The sequence below is a fragment of the Thermobia domestica genome, chromosome 7, assembly GCF_964235325.1.
Source record: "Thermobia domestica chromosome 7, izTheDome1.hap1.1, whole genome shotgun sequence".
NCBI lineage: Eukaryota > Metazoa > Arthropoda > Insecta > Zygentoma > Lepismatidae > Thermobia > Thermobia domestica.
In genome coordinates, this window is record NC_137460.1 from 178,348,790 (window position 1) to 178,365,582 (window position 16,793).

General features: G+C 35.0%; 1 protein-coding gene across 1 annotated transcript in view; it reads left to right on the forward strand.

Annotated features, from left to right (window-relative positions):
• LOC145690585 (protein obstructor-E-like) overlaps positions 1–15,496 on the forward strand; it is a 34,262-nt gene extending 18,766 nt beyond the window's left edge. Inside the window, exons 2-4 of the mRNA XM_081765620.1 lie at positions 1,574–1,882; positions 3,750–3,930; positions 13,682–15,496. Coding sequence (XP_081621746.1) covers positions 1,574–1,882; positions 3,750–3,930; positions 13,682–13,886 — 695 coding nt within the window. The 3' untranslated portion in view covers positions 13,887–15,496. The remainder of the gene's footprint in view (positions 1–1,573; positions 1,883–3,749; positions 3,931–13,681) is intronic.
• Positions 15,497–16,793: the final 1,297 nt, after the last annotated feature.

The window sequence follows — 16,793 nt, forward strand, 5'->3', positions numbered from 1 at the left end:
TGTGATATGGTCAGATGAGTCATCCTTCACCCTATTCCCAACCACGGGCCGTGTTTATGTGTGGAGAACGCCCAAAGAAGCTTATGATCTGCAGTGTCTCCGCCCAACTGTGAAACATGGCGTCGGCTCGGTGATGCTGTGGGCCGTCGGTAATGCTGTGGTTTTCATTGGGTCCTGTGGTCACACTTAGCGGACGAATCACTGCCAACGATTATGTTGCAATTTTAGGGGAACACTTGCATCCTATGGTCCGGATGTTGTTCCCGGACAATGACGCCATCTTCCAGGATGATAATGCACCCATTCACACAGCTGGCGTTGTTGCAGCGTGGTTTGAGGAACATCGGGATGAAGTTCAACACTTCCCCTGGCCGGCCCAATCCCCAGATCTCAACATAATTGAACATCTGTGGTCCGTCTTGGAAATACGACTCCGGCGACGATTTCCACCTCCATCGTCTCTCACAGAACTGGCCGATACCCTGCACGAGGAATGGTGTAAAATTCCACTTGCTACCATTCACGACCTCTATGCCTGCATCCCACGTCGCATCAAGGCTGTTCTGAAGGCGAAAGGTGGCCCGACACCATATTAATCTGGTAAGTTGCAATTCCGTTCAGGTGTTTCCATTTTTCTGATCACCATCTGTATATACAAGAATATAAATGTAAATGATTGTTTTATATGGTGTATTATGTATACGCATGCATCAAATTGTGTGTGTATATGCGAGTGCGCTTGTGTGTCAATCTTTTCTCCTCCTTTGGAATCAGTTTTTCCGCCTGGGAAAAATTTTTGGCTTTTCTCAGAATCGATCCTTTGTCCCCTTTTAAAATTCCTGCGGGCATCTCTGCCTAGCTAATTTATAGTTAGGGAATAAGTTATATTTGAAAATAACTATGAACATTTTATTTCATTAAGAAAGTCACTTGGGCTTCAAGAGGTTTGGACCCCTGAAGGTTAAACTTCTATAAAAACATAAGGCTTCTAGTTAAGTTTCAAGTCAAATGTACACTTATGTCCAAAATTATTGTCGCATATCTATAACTGTCTTCTTGTAAGAATATAATTTGATAATGATTTTGCAGGGTAGTTTTAATACAGATACTATGTGTATAATCGGAAAATGTATATTTGTAGTAAATTTCATAGGGAAAGAATCATAAATACGGAAATTATAATTAGTAAACTAAAATGTTGCTAAGCGGACAAGAAAATTTTATTTTCGTTTCATTGTTCTTATTTAGTGCTCTTTTGACATGAAATTTACCACATACATGTCTTTTCCGATTATACACATGCTAACATTATAAAAAATACCGTGCGAATTCGTTATCAAATTATATTCCTACAACAACATATTTATAGACATGCGACAATAATTTTGGACGTAAGTGTACTTAAATATTTTGTCTTAGGTAACAACTTGTGCATCAGTTATATTTTTTATCACTAGCAGTTTGTGTTTACTGTTGACGTTAGGATTTACTTAATTAGTAATATCTATTTTACTTCATACAGTTATGAATATTAATTTTTATTCCGTTTTCTTCCTTTCTTTCTGTATTTCAGTTGCCGTGGCTTTGCCACAAAGTTTCGTAAATCGAAGAACTAAAACCTCGCTAGGTGTGACATCTAGTGAAGCTTCTGGGAAACATTTGTACGCAGATCCTCTGACATTGGCACATTATGGTGCACACGGAGTTGAATGCCCAGCGGAGTTCGGACTTTATGCGATAGAGGGCATCTGTTCACAGTTCGTGAATTGCTATTATGGAACGGCGGCTCTGCTCAATTGCCCATTTGGTTTGGTGTTTAATCCAAAGATATCTCTCTGCGACTGGCCTGATGTTGCCAAAAGACCTGGATGTACTTCAAAAGGTAATCAATTTAAATTCATTTTATGGGTTATATATTGGACTTACGCGTTTTGGAAAATGTATACTTATACTGTAGATGCGGAAGTGGATCCTATGGGGTTACATCCTCTTGTACTTAGAATTTACACTGAATAAAATTGAAATAGCACCAATTGATGGTTCATTGCAATGGACAAAACAACATAGGGATGTTTTATCACTCTCCCCCCTTCCTGATCAAACCCTGGATTTGCACCTATGTATATATACTAATTGATGAAATTGTTGGTAGGTATATGTTCGACTATTTTGAAAAATATAGCATATATCCAGTGAAAGAGAAACTAGAACACATTGTTTTGTGCCACACCTTCTCATGACCTAAGGCTTTCTATACACGTGTTTTCGTGTTTGATTCCCGTAGACTACTTGTTTCGGATACAAACTTGAGTAATAAGTTGTTTGAATTGTACGTTAAATAGTAGGGCCTATGTCTTGTCTTAGAAATAGCCTTGGTGGTGGAAGAGGACGTATTGAAATCAATCAACCAATAAGTTATGTTCGAAGTACCACATTTCATAAACATTTACTTCGTAGCGTTCTTAAATAGCACTTGGAAAATGGGGCCGCGGTGGCTCAGTGGTGGAGCGTTCACCTCTGGTGCTTGGGGTCCCAAGTTCAAACCCTGCTCCCGCCAAGTGAACTTTGTGGTGGACAAACACCGTGTGCGTGGGTTTTCTCGGGGTTCTCCCGTTTCCTCCCACTTTCATCATTCCACCATTTCATTCACCTCTCATCATCACCGTCTCCTTCAGCCTAACCGGCATAATCGTGGGACGTAAAACTCAAAGATTTCATTTCATTTTTAGCATTTCATTTTTAGCATTGGTGTAGGCAATGATGAAATGCTTCTGACTAGAATACGTGTCATTAAGATGAAATGAAATCTAACCACAATTTTCAAGCATCATTACGTCGTAAGTCACAACAAGTGAATTCACTTTGAGTTCGTCGAAAGATTGATTGAGATTGTTGATTTTTCATATCTAAAAATAGAATACACAACCTAAATTTAAGAATTCTTGTGAGCTTTACTCTTATAAAATCAGTAGCGTTTTAAAAGTTGAGCTTTAATGGAGCTTGGGAAGGCTATTGTATCATTGTACCCTCCAACAGAACCAATTTAACATCATGTTCTTCATTCGTTGTGAATGATTAAGTAATTTTTAAGTTCTTATTGCTCATAATGCTTAAGACTAATAGTATATTCCTTTCCTTCAGGTGTTTCAAAAAACCAATGAAAACGCTAGGAAATAGATGATTTGTTCTAGTGTTATTCACTGGAGAACCTCAAAATTTATCGTTCTATTATTCCGAGTTAAACTTTCAAAAGGATTTAGGTATCTCGTGATTGTTCTCAAAATGAAATGAAATGAAATTTTTCATTTTAAAGTCCCACGATTATGCCCGTTAGGCTAAGGAAGACGATGATAAATCAAGCGAATGATGATGGAAGAATTGGTTAAATGAGAAAGTGGGGGAAAACCTTGTGCATTATAAATGATACTCATGCGTCTGGAAGTTGTCACAAAGCCATGTTCTTGTTTCGGGCGTGTAGAAGGTGCTGTTTCAAACTCCCGCCACTGTATTGATTTTTATTTTAGAGACATTTCCAAACTTGAAATATCTGTTTCAGATTGGCTTCACTCCCTAGATGCATCAGCTATTTTTTGCTTCTTTATCTATTAGAGAGCAACTCCAGAGAGTGCTCGTTTGGTATATTAAAGGGATCACTCTAACTTAATCTAAGACAGGGAATGACTGTTTGATGTAAGTTAATGTAAGGAGTAATTTCTTTTCTTTGTACATGTTTCTTTCTTGCCTTTTAGATCTTTGGAACTTCGATTGTCCCCACGATTTAGAAGGCCCAGCATTCTTTCCGTTTGAAGGATACTGCAGGATTTTCCTTGAATGCTTACCAAATGACATTAACAATTTAAGAGCATGTCCTAAAGGAACTGTGTTCGATCCTGAATACAAAAGATGCATTGAAGGGCAACAGAGAGGATGGTAAGAAATTTAAGTTTCCTTCTGTTTTAGAACATTTCCCTCCTGTTTTAGCTGAGTGTTAAATTTAAGTATTTAGAAAAAATATTTTAAAGATCCTTTCATTATTTGCTTTCTTGGTTAGTATTTTAATTATTTTTACATCGAAAAGTTTTTTTATTAGGAAAAAGATTGTTCTTACTTATCCAAATAATATGCAGAAGCAGAATTAGTGTTTCATGAATGAAGAAAGGAATCTGATGCAATCAGTTTTCCAACTTTATATTGTATTGTACAGCCACCAACAAAAGTATCCCCCCCCCCCTAAGTGCTCTAATTCCATTATTTAGGGTCTATATAATTTGCAGTTGTGAGAACGCCTGGGCAGATGCAACCCAACTTATACGTAACTTTTCTCGGCACTGACAGCAGTCGGTAGCACTGTCTGCAATATTTTTAAATCTGAAAATTGCCTGCACGCTAGTGACATCTATTATAATCAGGAAACCAGGTAGTGCAGATACTGGCATCTATTTACTTGATGACATACTATTAGAAATTTGCGTTATTCATAAGCTGACATGTTTTTGTATTGTAAGAAAGATTGTGAGATCTAGGAATTTCGTAATAACTTTCTGAAAGAATTTGGAAATGTCGTGCTTTGAAGTTCACTGAGTCTGTCAAAAATATATACAAACTTTAAGGAAAGAAAATTCAATATCTGTTAAGTTTGATTATATATCACAAGCTTAATACATATTACAATAAAGCACAATACAAGTTTACTGTACCTACAACCGTGCTGACGTTGCAACCTTTTCTAAAACCATCTAGAAGTAACTTTACGAGGTCTTCTGCAAATCCCGGGGGGATGAGGGGGACTGTCCTCAAATCTTTTATCTGGGAGGGGACTGTCCCCTCAATAATATGACATAAAAAGTGCTTTTTGGGATAAGTGTGATGATTTGTGTCTGACTGCCACAAAGGAATGTAAGATGAAATTGATTTTTCTTGGCTTTTCCATTTTTTAAAAAGAATCCTATTCTATAGTATTTCAAACTGAACTTCGTGCTGTAGTGCGTTTAGTAGTCTCATCAATATGTATTAATTCCTAATGGTCGTTTTCCGATTTGTCTTACCGCTAACACTTTAAAGCGTTCCTATTTTCTTCCATTCTGGCTATATGTCCTGCCCACCTAAGCCTCCCAGATTTGATGACCCTAACGATGTTTGTCCTATAATTAATGTAGTTCCTCGTTCTGAAGTTTCCACCATTCCCCATTCCCGTGCCTCTTGGGTCCGAATATTCGTCTCAGGATCTTGTTCTCAAATACTTTCAGTCTATGTTCTTCAATCAGAGTAAGTGACCATGTTTCGAAACCATACAGAACAACAGGTATGACTATCGTTTTATATATTTTAAGCTTCAAATTCCTCGACAGAATTCGCGACGACAAGAGATTTTGAACTGAAAAAATAACACGAATTCCCTGTTTTTAGTCGACATTTAATTTCTTCGTGAATATGATTTTTGTCTGTTAATATTGATCCTAGATATTTGAAAGTATCCACTTTATCAAAAGTATTATTTGATATTTTAACGCATCCATAATTTGCCGTATTACGGCCCCGACACACTTCCATGTATTTAGTTTTCTCTGCATTTACTTCTAAACCCTTGTCCCTGCAAGCGTTTAATAAGATATCTGCATTTCTTTCTATTGTTCTCCTATTATCCCCTATTAAATTTGCATCATCAGATTACGTATAACCTGGTGAACACCGTTCAGCTCTAGGTCCTGGTTGCTATCTTTGATTTTCCTTATAGCGTATTCCAGGACAAAGTTTAATAATAATATCAACAACGCATCTCCTTGTTTCAGGCCATTCTCGACGTGAAAGCTCGTGGACAAAAATGGTCCTACCTGGACTTGGGACTAATTTAAACATGCCTTAATTAATCTAATTAGCTTTTTCGGTATTCCAAATTCTGTAAGAACGTTGTACAATGTTTCTTTCCTAATTTAGTCGTAAGCCTTTCTAAAACCAATAAATAATTGATGTATCCGGCTACTGTATTCCCACTTGTTTTAGAGTATTTGGCGAATGCTAAATATTTGGTCGATAGTTGATCGATTTCGTCTAAATCCATACTGATAATCTCCAATAATTTCATCTGCGTATGGGGTTAATCTTGCTAATAGAATGTTTGAATGGGTTTTATAGGATGTTGACAGAAGAGAGATGCCTCGATAATTATTACAAGCAGTTTTGTTGCCTTTTTTGTGGATTGGAACAATGATTGATTCTTTCCACTCTTGTGGCAATTCTTCCTTGTTGCAGATAAAAAGAATGAGTTTGTGTATCTTGTCCCACAATTTTTCGCCTCCAGCTAAAATTAACTCAACCGAAATTTCGCTTACACCCGGAGATTTGTGTTTCCCTAGTTTCTTTATATCGATTTCTACTTCTATTCGGTTGGGTTCTGGAATATACGGTTCTGCGGTGTGTATCTCCCTTTCTCCACGCACATTAGTTTTTGGCTGCGTCTTAAGCAAATCGTCAAAGAAATCTTTCCATCTATTTAAGATGCTATCTGTATCAATGAGAACTGTTCCATCAGCTTTCTTTAATATAAGCACGAGGTTGATAGCCTTTCTTAAATTCGTTGATCCCTTTATGTTTTTATTTTTACTATTATCTTCAAGCTGTACATTTTAGCTATTAAAAAATCGCGTTTCTTTGTTCTAAAAGTTTTGGAAGTTTCCCGCCTGATGTCTACGATATTTTGTGTAGCTATTTCATTCGGATTTTGTAGCCAACGTAATTTTGCCTGTTTTCTCTGCTAGTTCGAACCAATGTTTGTTACTATATATTTTCGCGTGTCCCAATTTTTCTTTTGAGAGAGGATGCTTCGTAAGCAGAGAAAAGAATTCACAAGCTGGAATGTTTTTCTCCACATTCTTAAGATTACATCTGTTAACTAAAGAGTATATGACATGCGTCAGATTTCTGTAACGATTCCTGTAATGTTATTGAGATTATCATCATTTTGCTCAAAGAGTATTGTTGCGTCATACATAATTGATATTCTTTCTTCATAGTTTTGGGGAAGTCATTATTTATATTATATTATTATAAAACAATTTTAATGTGGATCTTTGTGGATGCCTGATTAGAAACATAGTCGTATGCATGTATTCAGATTTCAGAATGTGTTCACGGCAGTGATTTGTAATACTGATATGTACTACTACTTCATCTACATCGCCTAATATATAATATACTCTACAACAGTTGATCAGATTCATCTACCATAATATGAGTTTCATCTCCCTTCTCTAGAATAAGCTTCAAATTTGCCTACCTCCCAATGTTGAAGACAACCAATTGCGTATTTAGGATTTTGTTCCGAGGGGAATAATTGCCCAACACAAGGAAGGAAATGAATAATTGCCCACCTGAGTTTGAGAATTAAATATATTTTAATTTATGCATAAATTGAAGTTATAATGGCAAGAATTGCAGACCGATAAATCCTATATCATATTATCCAAAAATTTAGGAATGAATCTAACCCTTTATTCTGTTTATACAAGAAAAAGGGAGCATCCTCTTGGCCTTCCTAATTTCCCGGGCTAATTATTCCCCGTTTTGATATTTTTTAAAATTCAAACATTTCCTTCTTTTACAAATAACTAAACGATATGTTTCCTTTGTTATAATAACTTAAGTCCTGTCATGTGGATATCCGCGCAAGTTGGTGTGGAACACCAGTTTCGCTTATCAACTCCTCTTAGTTTTGGTGTTACTGATGACGGCCGAGTTGAATCACAACTGACAACGGTTGATAAAGTATGATAGGCGAAATAAAAGAAAGTAACGTCAAGAAAAAGAAAAGTAGAAAGAACAAAAGGACGCAATTCTTACATGGAATAAAATTTGACAAATACAGTATTATTTCTGAACAAAGAGCATAAGAAAATGGAAAGTCAAAGCCATTCTTAGAAATGGTAAGAAGGATTATTGTTGTGCGTGGAATGCGAAAAACTAACAAATTTATTTTTGGGGGAGCTTGAGCCCAGTAGCCTCCTAAATACGCCACTGAAGACAATTCTGCTCCCCTGATCCTTCTCAGCATTATTTTTCAATTTCATAAATATTTTGAACATCGCTTATATATATATATATATATATATATATATATATATATATATATATATATATATATATATATATATATATATATATGGGAACGGTCTTACCTATCCTCCCAATGTTGAAGACAGATTTGCGTCGATGATGAACACCATATATTATTCTCAATATTGCTGTGTATGTAATGTATTATTTCGTTATATTCTATATGTTCAGAGAAATAAAAATACTGACCACGCATGAATCAGAAAATGCTTGGAAGTAGATGAAAATACCAAATTTAGAACAACTTCTGGAAATAAGTTTGTAAATGATTGCCACCATTAACATACCTTCTCCAATTCTTCTCCTTCCAACATCTTTTTCTTTCTGGAGAGGAGAAGATCTTGCTTGTCACACTGAGTATGCATCGAAATTAGTATTGAAACATTTGAAAAAGTTGGAACCTAGACGAAATTTGGACCTGGTCCGCCGAATAGAAGTTCAATGAGCTAACCACTCATCCACCGCGTCACTTCTTCCACACATACTATTAGCTAATTAAAAGTCGTTGCATGTAAGACTATACACAAGACACTTCTTTTCGTATAAGGAGACGCTCCTTATGTGATTTTCACCATGACTTACTCAAGATTTCCTTCTTTAAATAGAGAAACAAGTTATATAAACATTCATCAATGAGGAAAATACCACGAAATGTTCTTAAGTTGAGGCTACCTCATCGTTTCTAACGAAGGTCCCGATTTACATTACTACTATTCCTCCTCACTTTAACTTCTAATTTCCAAAGAAGAAAAGACAGCAAACATTATTTTCGCATTTTTTTAATTGTATCAACACGTGTAGGAAAAGAATCTTCTATTTTTATCTTCCGTAACTACTAGTTTATTTTCTTATCTTTGTATGAGGAATTGTTAAAAGAGTGGTAGAGCATAAAACTCAAACTAAACACACTTTCTTACAAGGCTGTCTATAATATTTATTATAAATTAACTAGAAATGTTACAGTTTCGGAAGTATATCACTTCCTTCTTCAGACTGCTGCTCCAACTCTTAGTATAAAACTCGTATGGCAGAGACCCGGGTTCGTATTCCATTCTGGTAATTATTTTTCTTTATTAGAATGTATTGTTTACGTAATTGGTATTGTAATTCTGTTATTCCATTATTATTATTATTATTATTATTATTATTATTATTATTATTATTATTATTATTATTATTATTATTATTATTAGAAAGTCGAGACTTGGCTACATATTCTTTATTTTATGACATTTTTGATAATTCAATTTCAATTCTTTTTGTCGATATGGAACGTATCTGAAATGTTGAATTGTTTTAAACATTAATATTTCTAGCAGTAGTAGCAGTAGAAGAAGTACTTGTAGTAGAAACTTATAAGCAATTGCTGGAAAACGTTTGTGTTAGATCATTCGTATGTTTGACTAATTCTAACGATATGCCTTGCGTATTCATCAATCGTTCGCTAAACACGTTATGTTATCAGACAGTACGAATCATATAGAGTAGAGCTTGCCTCCAGTACAAACCAGAGTAGTGGTTAGGATTCTACTGTAGAAAGTTGTCCCGTCTTATGCAGCCTCGGAGCTGAAAAAAGTTGCAGTAAAATTAATCAATCAACCTATTGAAAAGTTGTATATCAAAGACCTTGGTTGATGCATATTTTTAGTGCGTATTATTTTGCAACAAGACTAATGTATGGATATATTTAACTTATATATTACATTTTAATAAAACCTTGAACTACTTCTTACTTTTATCTAGGTCAACTGGAATAAAATAGAAAATGACAGTAAAGATTAAACCGTAGCACATTGATGCGTCATATTATGATTTCAATTGCTTTGTGATGTGCGAATTGAAAAAATGCACTAAATGTTTTAATTTATTTCGAGAGGCTTAAAGCTTTTTGGCAGATCCAAGTTCAATATGATCATAAATTATATTAAAATTTGTACAATTGCTTCTGAAATTAGACTAAATTTACAGAAGAGTCGGAATTTCGGGGAATCCATGCGTACGTTCCTGACTGTCACAAATTTTCACTAGATAAGTTATCAATGGCTTTGAAGTTTTCTAGAGAATTGTAGATGTCCCTCATATAAGATTAAAATAATACGAACATTAGAGCATTTCTATTTCAAGTGTGCTTTCGGAAAATATGTGAAACATACTTCGGCCCTACTCCCGACAACCTCTTATGGAGGAAACCCTCCATTTGCTTTGGGGAAAGAAGTGAATTACCTCGGCTGTGTTACCAACTTGTTCGGTCGTTTGGTCTTAACGAATGAAAATCGTAGGCAACTTAGAATGGCTAACAAGACGGTGCACAGTGAACCCCGGTAATTCAATGGGGAAACTGTGTCCGTATCCAACCATTGAAGGATATCGGCCACAGTAAGTTGTTCCTCCTTCGAGGGAGGCACGGGACAGCAGCGCCAGCAGGGGCACACTTGAAATAGAAAGGCTTATTTTCTAGTTTTTAAGGAAATTAAGCAAGGTCGCTGCAGTTCGAGGAACTAGTATGTGGGCTACAACAATAGCCTTACACATTAAAGTACTTTTGCAGATAAATAGTATTCCAATATCTAAAGATACGTGTAACTTAAGCGTGAAACGGTGTGTCATTTCTCCTTTTGAATTTCCGTATACAGCGATAATCCGTGAAAGAAATTGAGATTTTCTTCCTCCAAACAAACGTCATTCATAACATACAATGCCATGGAAGCGCGCTTTTCCTATTCACCGGTGCGGTTGAAAAGGTAACGTTTCTGCAGGACCATTTGTGCTTGAGGTGATATTTTATAAGTCGATGAAACTTACGATACCGAAGCTCTATACCATAGAAACACTTTTATTGCACCTAATTGTGTGAAATACTTTCATATCTATATAATCATTGATAGATGGTGATATATCTTTCTTCTTCGATATATTGAAAGATAGAAACTTTGACAAAATAAATAGTTGATCCATTCAATAAATACTTCCGTAATATACATATTGTATAGGGTAGAGCTTGGAAAAAATCTAAATTCAACCAAAATAAATCAAAATCTAGGAAATAAAACTAAAAACAGTATTCACATCCGTTACTGAACAAGAATATCACTTTATATAAACCAATTAAAAAAGAAAAGGACACCAGGTATACATGAAATAAGAGTTATTATATTGAAAAATGCAAAAGAAGACATAACTAAACCATTACAGTTTTTATATATGAGTTTAGAAACTTACATTCCCCGATTATTTCAAGATACATTAGTAAAACCATTACATAAAAAATAGCCAAGAAAAGATTTAAATAATTATAGGCCAATACCACTACTAACAAGTGAGGGTCCCACAAATTGTCCCTCAAATCTGATTGCCACGTAGCAGATCTGGTAAATAGCAAAATTTAAGGTGCTATGGACCAGAAAGTTAGGATCTACGGGGCTTTAACATTTGAATATCAATAATAATAATAATAATAATAATAATAATAATAATAATAATAATAATAATAATAATAATAATAATAATATCATACAATTACGTTTTAAGTAAATCTCTTGAAAACCGTTAAAGCAATCAAACCCAAAGGTGCACAATATAGGCCAAAAAGAACAAAATGCCGTATCGAAAACCACAAACAGTGTTGCCAACTAAGCATAGAGTATTTTGTTTGAAATAGTACCATATAGAAATATGCACCGATTTAAAATGCACTATTATCACTAAACATAACAATGAAGTGTAATGGTACTGGGCTGTACACTGTTGGAACTACCTGTGCTGAAAATGTACAATGGAGAAGTCTGATATGTGGCAACAGAGGGTAATAAAGGAATGCATTAGAAAAAAGTGATGGGTATGCATTACACTTTCGTATCCCCGATTAATAAGCAGACAACTTATGAAAACAAAATGTTACACAAGAGGAAAGAAACTTGTGTTTTCTAATTCTGTTAACTGCTTTTCCAGATTATCTTATACAGATTTGATAGAGTACTTTCTTGGTTACATCTTTCGTGTTAAGTGATACATTCTTGTGCTTCCTTTCCTGCATTTCATATGATTATGTTACTGTACACTGTAATAGTATCATATTCACATTGAAAATATAATTATTTTGTTGCTACCTCATTTCATTTTTAATCGACCCGGATAACCGTGTGGTCTAGAAGGCTAGGCTAGTGACTTATTAGGGATTGCTGGTTCCAATCCCGCCTCGGACATGGAGGTTTTTGTTGTACTTTTCTCCTTGCATTTCACTGTCATCTTTTACAGTGTCTCGGATCCCACTTTACGCTGTAGATTCCGTTCAATATAGCTTCGGTGCTGACACCGTACATAAAAATGGCAACACTCAATTTTGTTTTTAATATACATCAATCTTTGGTGACATTCCTGACATATTGCTATGTTATACTATAGGTGGTATTATGCATTTGAATTAAATTCGTAATATGAGACCCAGATTCCTTTATTACCCTTTGTTGCCGCATATCAGACTTCTCCATTGCACGCTTTCAGCACGCATAGCTCCAATAGTGTGTAACACTGTACTACTACACATCACTGTTATGTTTCGTGGTATAATGCAATTTAAATCTGTGCACATTTGTATATGGTGCTATTTCAAACAAAATACATTTGTGCTGAGTTGGCAACAATGCCTCATCTATGGCAACACTGTAGTTTTCGATACGGCATTTTGTTCTCTTTATATTGTGCACGTTTTGTTTTAATGCTTTAACGGTTTTCAAGATATTTACTTAAAATGTATATATTTCCATGATATATTTTCTTGGATATCCCAATGTTGAAGGCCCCGTAGGTCCTATCCTTCTGGTCCATAACACCTTAAATTTTGCTCATTTTAATTTCTTATGATGCTTATCAGGTGTGCTATGTGTCAATCAGACAACTTGTGAGAACTTTCATTGTAAGTAATTTTGCTAAAATATTAGGAAAATGTATTTAAAAAAGAATAGTCTCATTCCCTGAAACTAACAACATTTTTTTTTTTTTACCAAATCAGTTTAGTTTTATTATATCCCACTCCTTTTTAAGGCTTTCCACAGGCCGGAGACGGTGTGCACTCGACAATGGGACAGTCCCCACTTGAGGAGTCCGAAAGCATAATAGCCGATTGAGACTCTTGACAAGGATGTCAGAGAAGGAAATTACTGAAATAGTTTCCTGTTCCATTACTGGACAAAGTGGAAGAGAGATCAAAGCTTACAAATTATCTAACATAATACCCTCTAAATCCGGTTATGAAGACACTTTTTAAGTACCTAAAACTACGGTTTGGAACTGCTATGTAATATTCAGGGACGCAAAAATGTTTTCCAACAAATATCCTCTAATGAGAAAACAATTTAACTAGCTGTAGCTTAAGATATTCCCAGGTTCATCGCCGTATAAAGAAATGCTCATCAAGTGTATCCAATACTGTGCAAAAGAAATGTAGTCAAGTTAATTATTCAACAATGCTAATACTAGAAAATAAAATGTCAATTTCAGTGAAATAAATCATATGCTTATAGCATTGAAAAAATTAGGTTCAAATTTTTAAACATGTTTTGTTTTGTCTCAACAGTGCACGCAGCGGAATTGAAGGATTCTGGAACAAGCAGCCAATGACTCTAACAGATTATGATTATGATGATAGTGACTCTGATGATACAATCGTTGATACTGCACTAAAAGTGGATTCTAAAGTAGAAGAGTTAGATGTTGCAGAAGGAAAGCAAGTGAAGGAGCAACTGCTGAAAAATGAACTTCCTAGTCAACCATCCTCCTAGTCATTCGATTAGTTTTAGAAGACTTGCATTTATGTGATGAGGAAAACAGTTTACAATGATTTAATTATAGATATTTTCAGTTAATAAGGGAAAAAACGTCCTTAAGAAATTTGCTAAGTATCATGTAAAGTACTGTACAAAGAACAAAGTGTTTAGGTGACTAGTGTAGGGTTTTTCTTGCCATGTGGGTTGATGGATTCGGGCGGAAATATTTTCATCTAGGAAGTAAAGGATTCATTTTGCTTAATTGTTCTTCTACAAAATATTGCATGACATCATTACTTTCTTCAGTTAGAATTTGAATATGACACTGAAACAAGAATACGCTTGCATAGCTCAAAATTATCAAGCAGGTTCTTCAGTCTGAGGACACCAAAAAATGCGAAAGAGAGCGTCACTGACAAGAAAATTTAATAATAATAATAATAATAATAATAATAATAATAATAATAATAATAATAATAATATAATATAATGCATCCTTAATAATTGCGAATGTAGACTAAACTATAAGTAATGTAGACTTAATAGGAAGAACTCTCGTTGCTGTTCAACTGTACAGAAAGTTCAACTTTGTGGGAAAGTATTTTAATGAGGTAATTAGAAAAAATAATTGTATAAAATATATTCTTGTGAAGAATCTATCTCTAAACTTTTACGTAATTTTAATTTGATGCTTTAAATTATAATTTTAAATTTTTAACTAACAATATCGTATAAACATTCAGAAATATTTGTATTAAAACAGTTGAACACTTTTCTCTTATATTCCGCTTTGTTCGTTGAATAGACTATCATTTACGTGATAAATGCCTTTCTAAGAATATTGAATAGCTTATCTTTTAAAATAATCCTATCATTACCGAATTACTAAACACACTAAATTTTAAAGAAAAGGTTTTGTGATCTTATATTGTAGGCTTTATTACAAGGACTTGGGGAAGTTAAATATTTACTCAAGATGCTTGTTTGCAGTATTGTATGTAAAAATAAATCTAAGAACACAATGTAGTTGGATTCGTTTTAGATTGTTAGATTGGACGTTGCTTGTAGTAATTAGTTGTGCATCTAATACAAATATTTGGTTGTGACATGAAATATTTGTTTACGAGGGATTAAACATCTGATTAAAACACTCTATCATATTTATTATCGAACTACTTTGGAACTTAGTTATCGGGGTTCTATGATATATTGTAAGGGATTAGGAAAAATATATTTGCTCAAAATGCTACATTTCAGCATTCTGAGTGAAGACAAGTCGAAGTACCAGTTTATGTTTTGCTGTTCTTTGTACAGTACTTAGTGCATCAAAGTTATCAACTTGTCAAGCAGATCATTCAGAATCACGATAATTCTTCTGGTTTATCGAACAAAATAAATCATTATTACTAAAGTAATTGACAGTGTTTGAATGCTCTCTGAGTTAACTTTAGGTTGTGATAATAAGTTCGTGTGATTTGTGATCGAAAACATGTAGCTAAATGTTAATGTTGATTTACTGATCAAAACATAATTCGTGAATTTCATTCAATTCAATTTTGTGAATTGTATCGTATTATTATATTTACACGAAATGTAATTTCTAGCTAATAAATATTTATTTCAAAGCATCAGCGTTTTGATTAACGTATTGTTAATCACTCTGATTTCTACTGTGCATAAAACTTCTCTACATATTATTTGAATTAACGCAGAAATTTTGGGAAATGGGTAGGAAGAAAGGTCGTGTGTGGCAATTTTACGTGCAAAATTATATAGATAAGTCAGTATCTTGCAAATATTGTGAACGTAATTATGTACGCGCAAATGCTGATAAAATTGTGAGACATGTTTTCTGGCAGTTAGCCAACCAAATTTGTTTATAACATTTAAAAATTTAATATGTTTATAATATCAGTAGTAGGGTCAAGTTTAGAAACTCCACTTACATATAAATTTAAACTGTCTAACGCTGTAAAAGTATGTGGGTTTCCTATACCAAACGTTTTTCAATATATTTGCTCGCACGAAACATGTAAGTAAATATACGAGGATCATTTAACTCGAACTGGCAACACTGCTACGATTGGAATGTCGTGTGGGCAGGAGACAAATGACGAACGTTGTGCGTTCCGTGGATGTGTACAAGTCAGTTCAACGCTGTTACGATCCCATATTACGGTGTGTGTGGCGAGTAGACATTGTTAAAGTGATTGTTGTGTGAAATACCGCCCTAACGCAAGGTTCACGCGTGCAGCGTGTGTTTATAAGATTCCAGGTGGCACGAGAGCGAAATGCTTGGAAGATTCACAGAGGATTAGTAGATTCTTGTGGTGAAGCTACTTTTATCATATCAGACAGTGTCAAGATGGGTTCCAGCATTTCAGGCGGGACGACAGTCAACAGACAAAATGCACAGTAGAGGGCATATGCAAACGACTACGGATGAAATTCATTTTGCAAGAGTACGGACACTGCATGACGGTGATCGGCTCTGGACTTGTAGTGAGTTGGCGAAGGAGTTGAACTTTTCTTCCGGATCAGTGTTCTTGGCAAGATCTTAGCATGCGAAAAATTGCTGCCAGATGGGTACCTCATGCTCTGACCGAAGTTCAAAAGTGACATAGGTGGGAATGTGCACGCCAACACCTTCAACGTTACAATGAGGAAGGTGATGACTTCTTGCACCGCATTATTGCAAGTGACGAAACGTGGGGAAGATCCTACAAGCCTGAATTGAAACGTCAGTTGAGTGAATGGCGCCATCCAGAATCTCCACGACCGAAAAGCTTAGGCAAGAGCCAGCAAACGTGAAGGTGATGATGATATGTCATACGACTACGAAAGCATTATCCTGTTACATCAAGTTCCACCGGGCGTTACCGTCAATGCTGTATACTATAACTTAGTCACCATTTGCGAGCA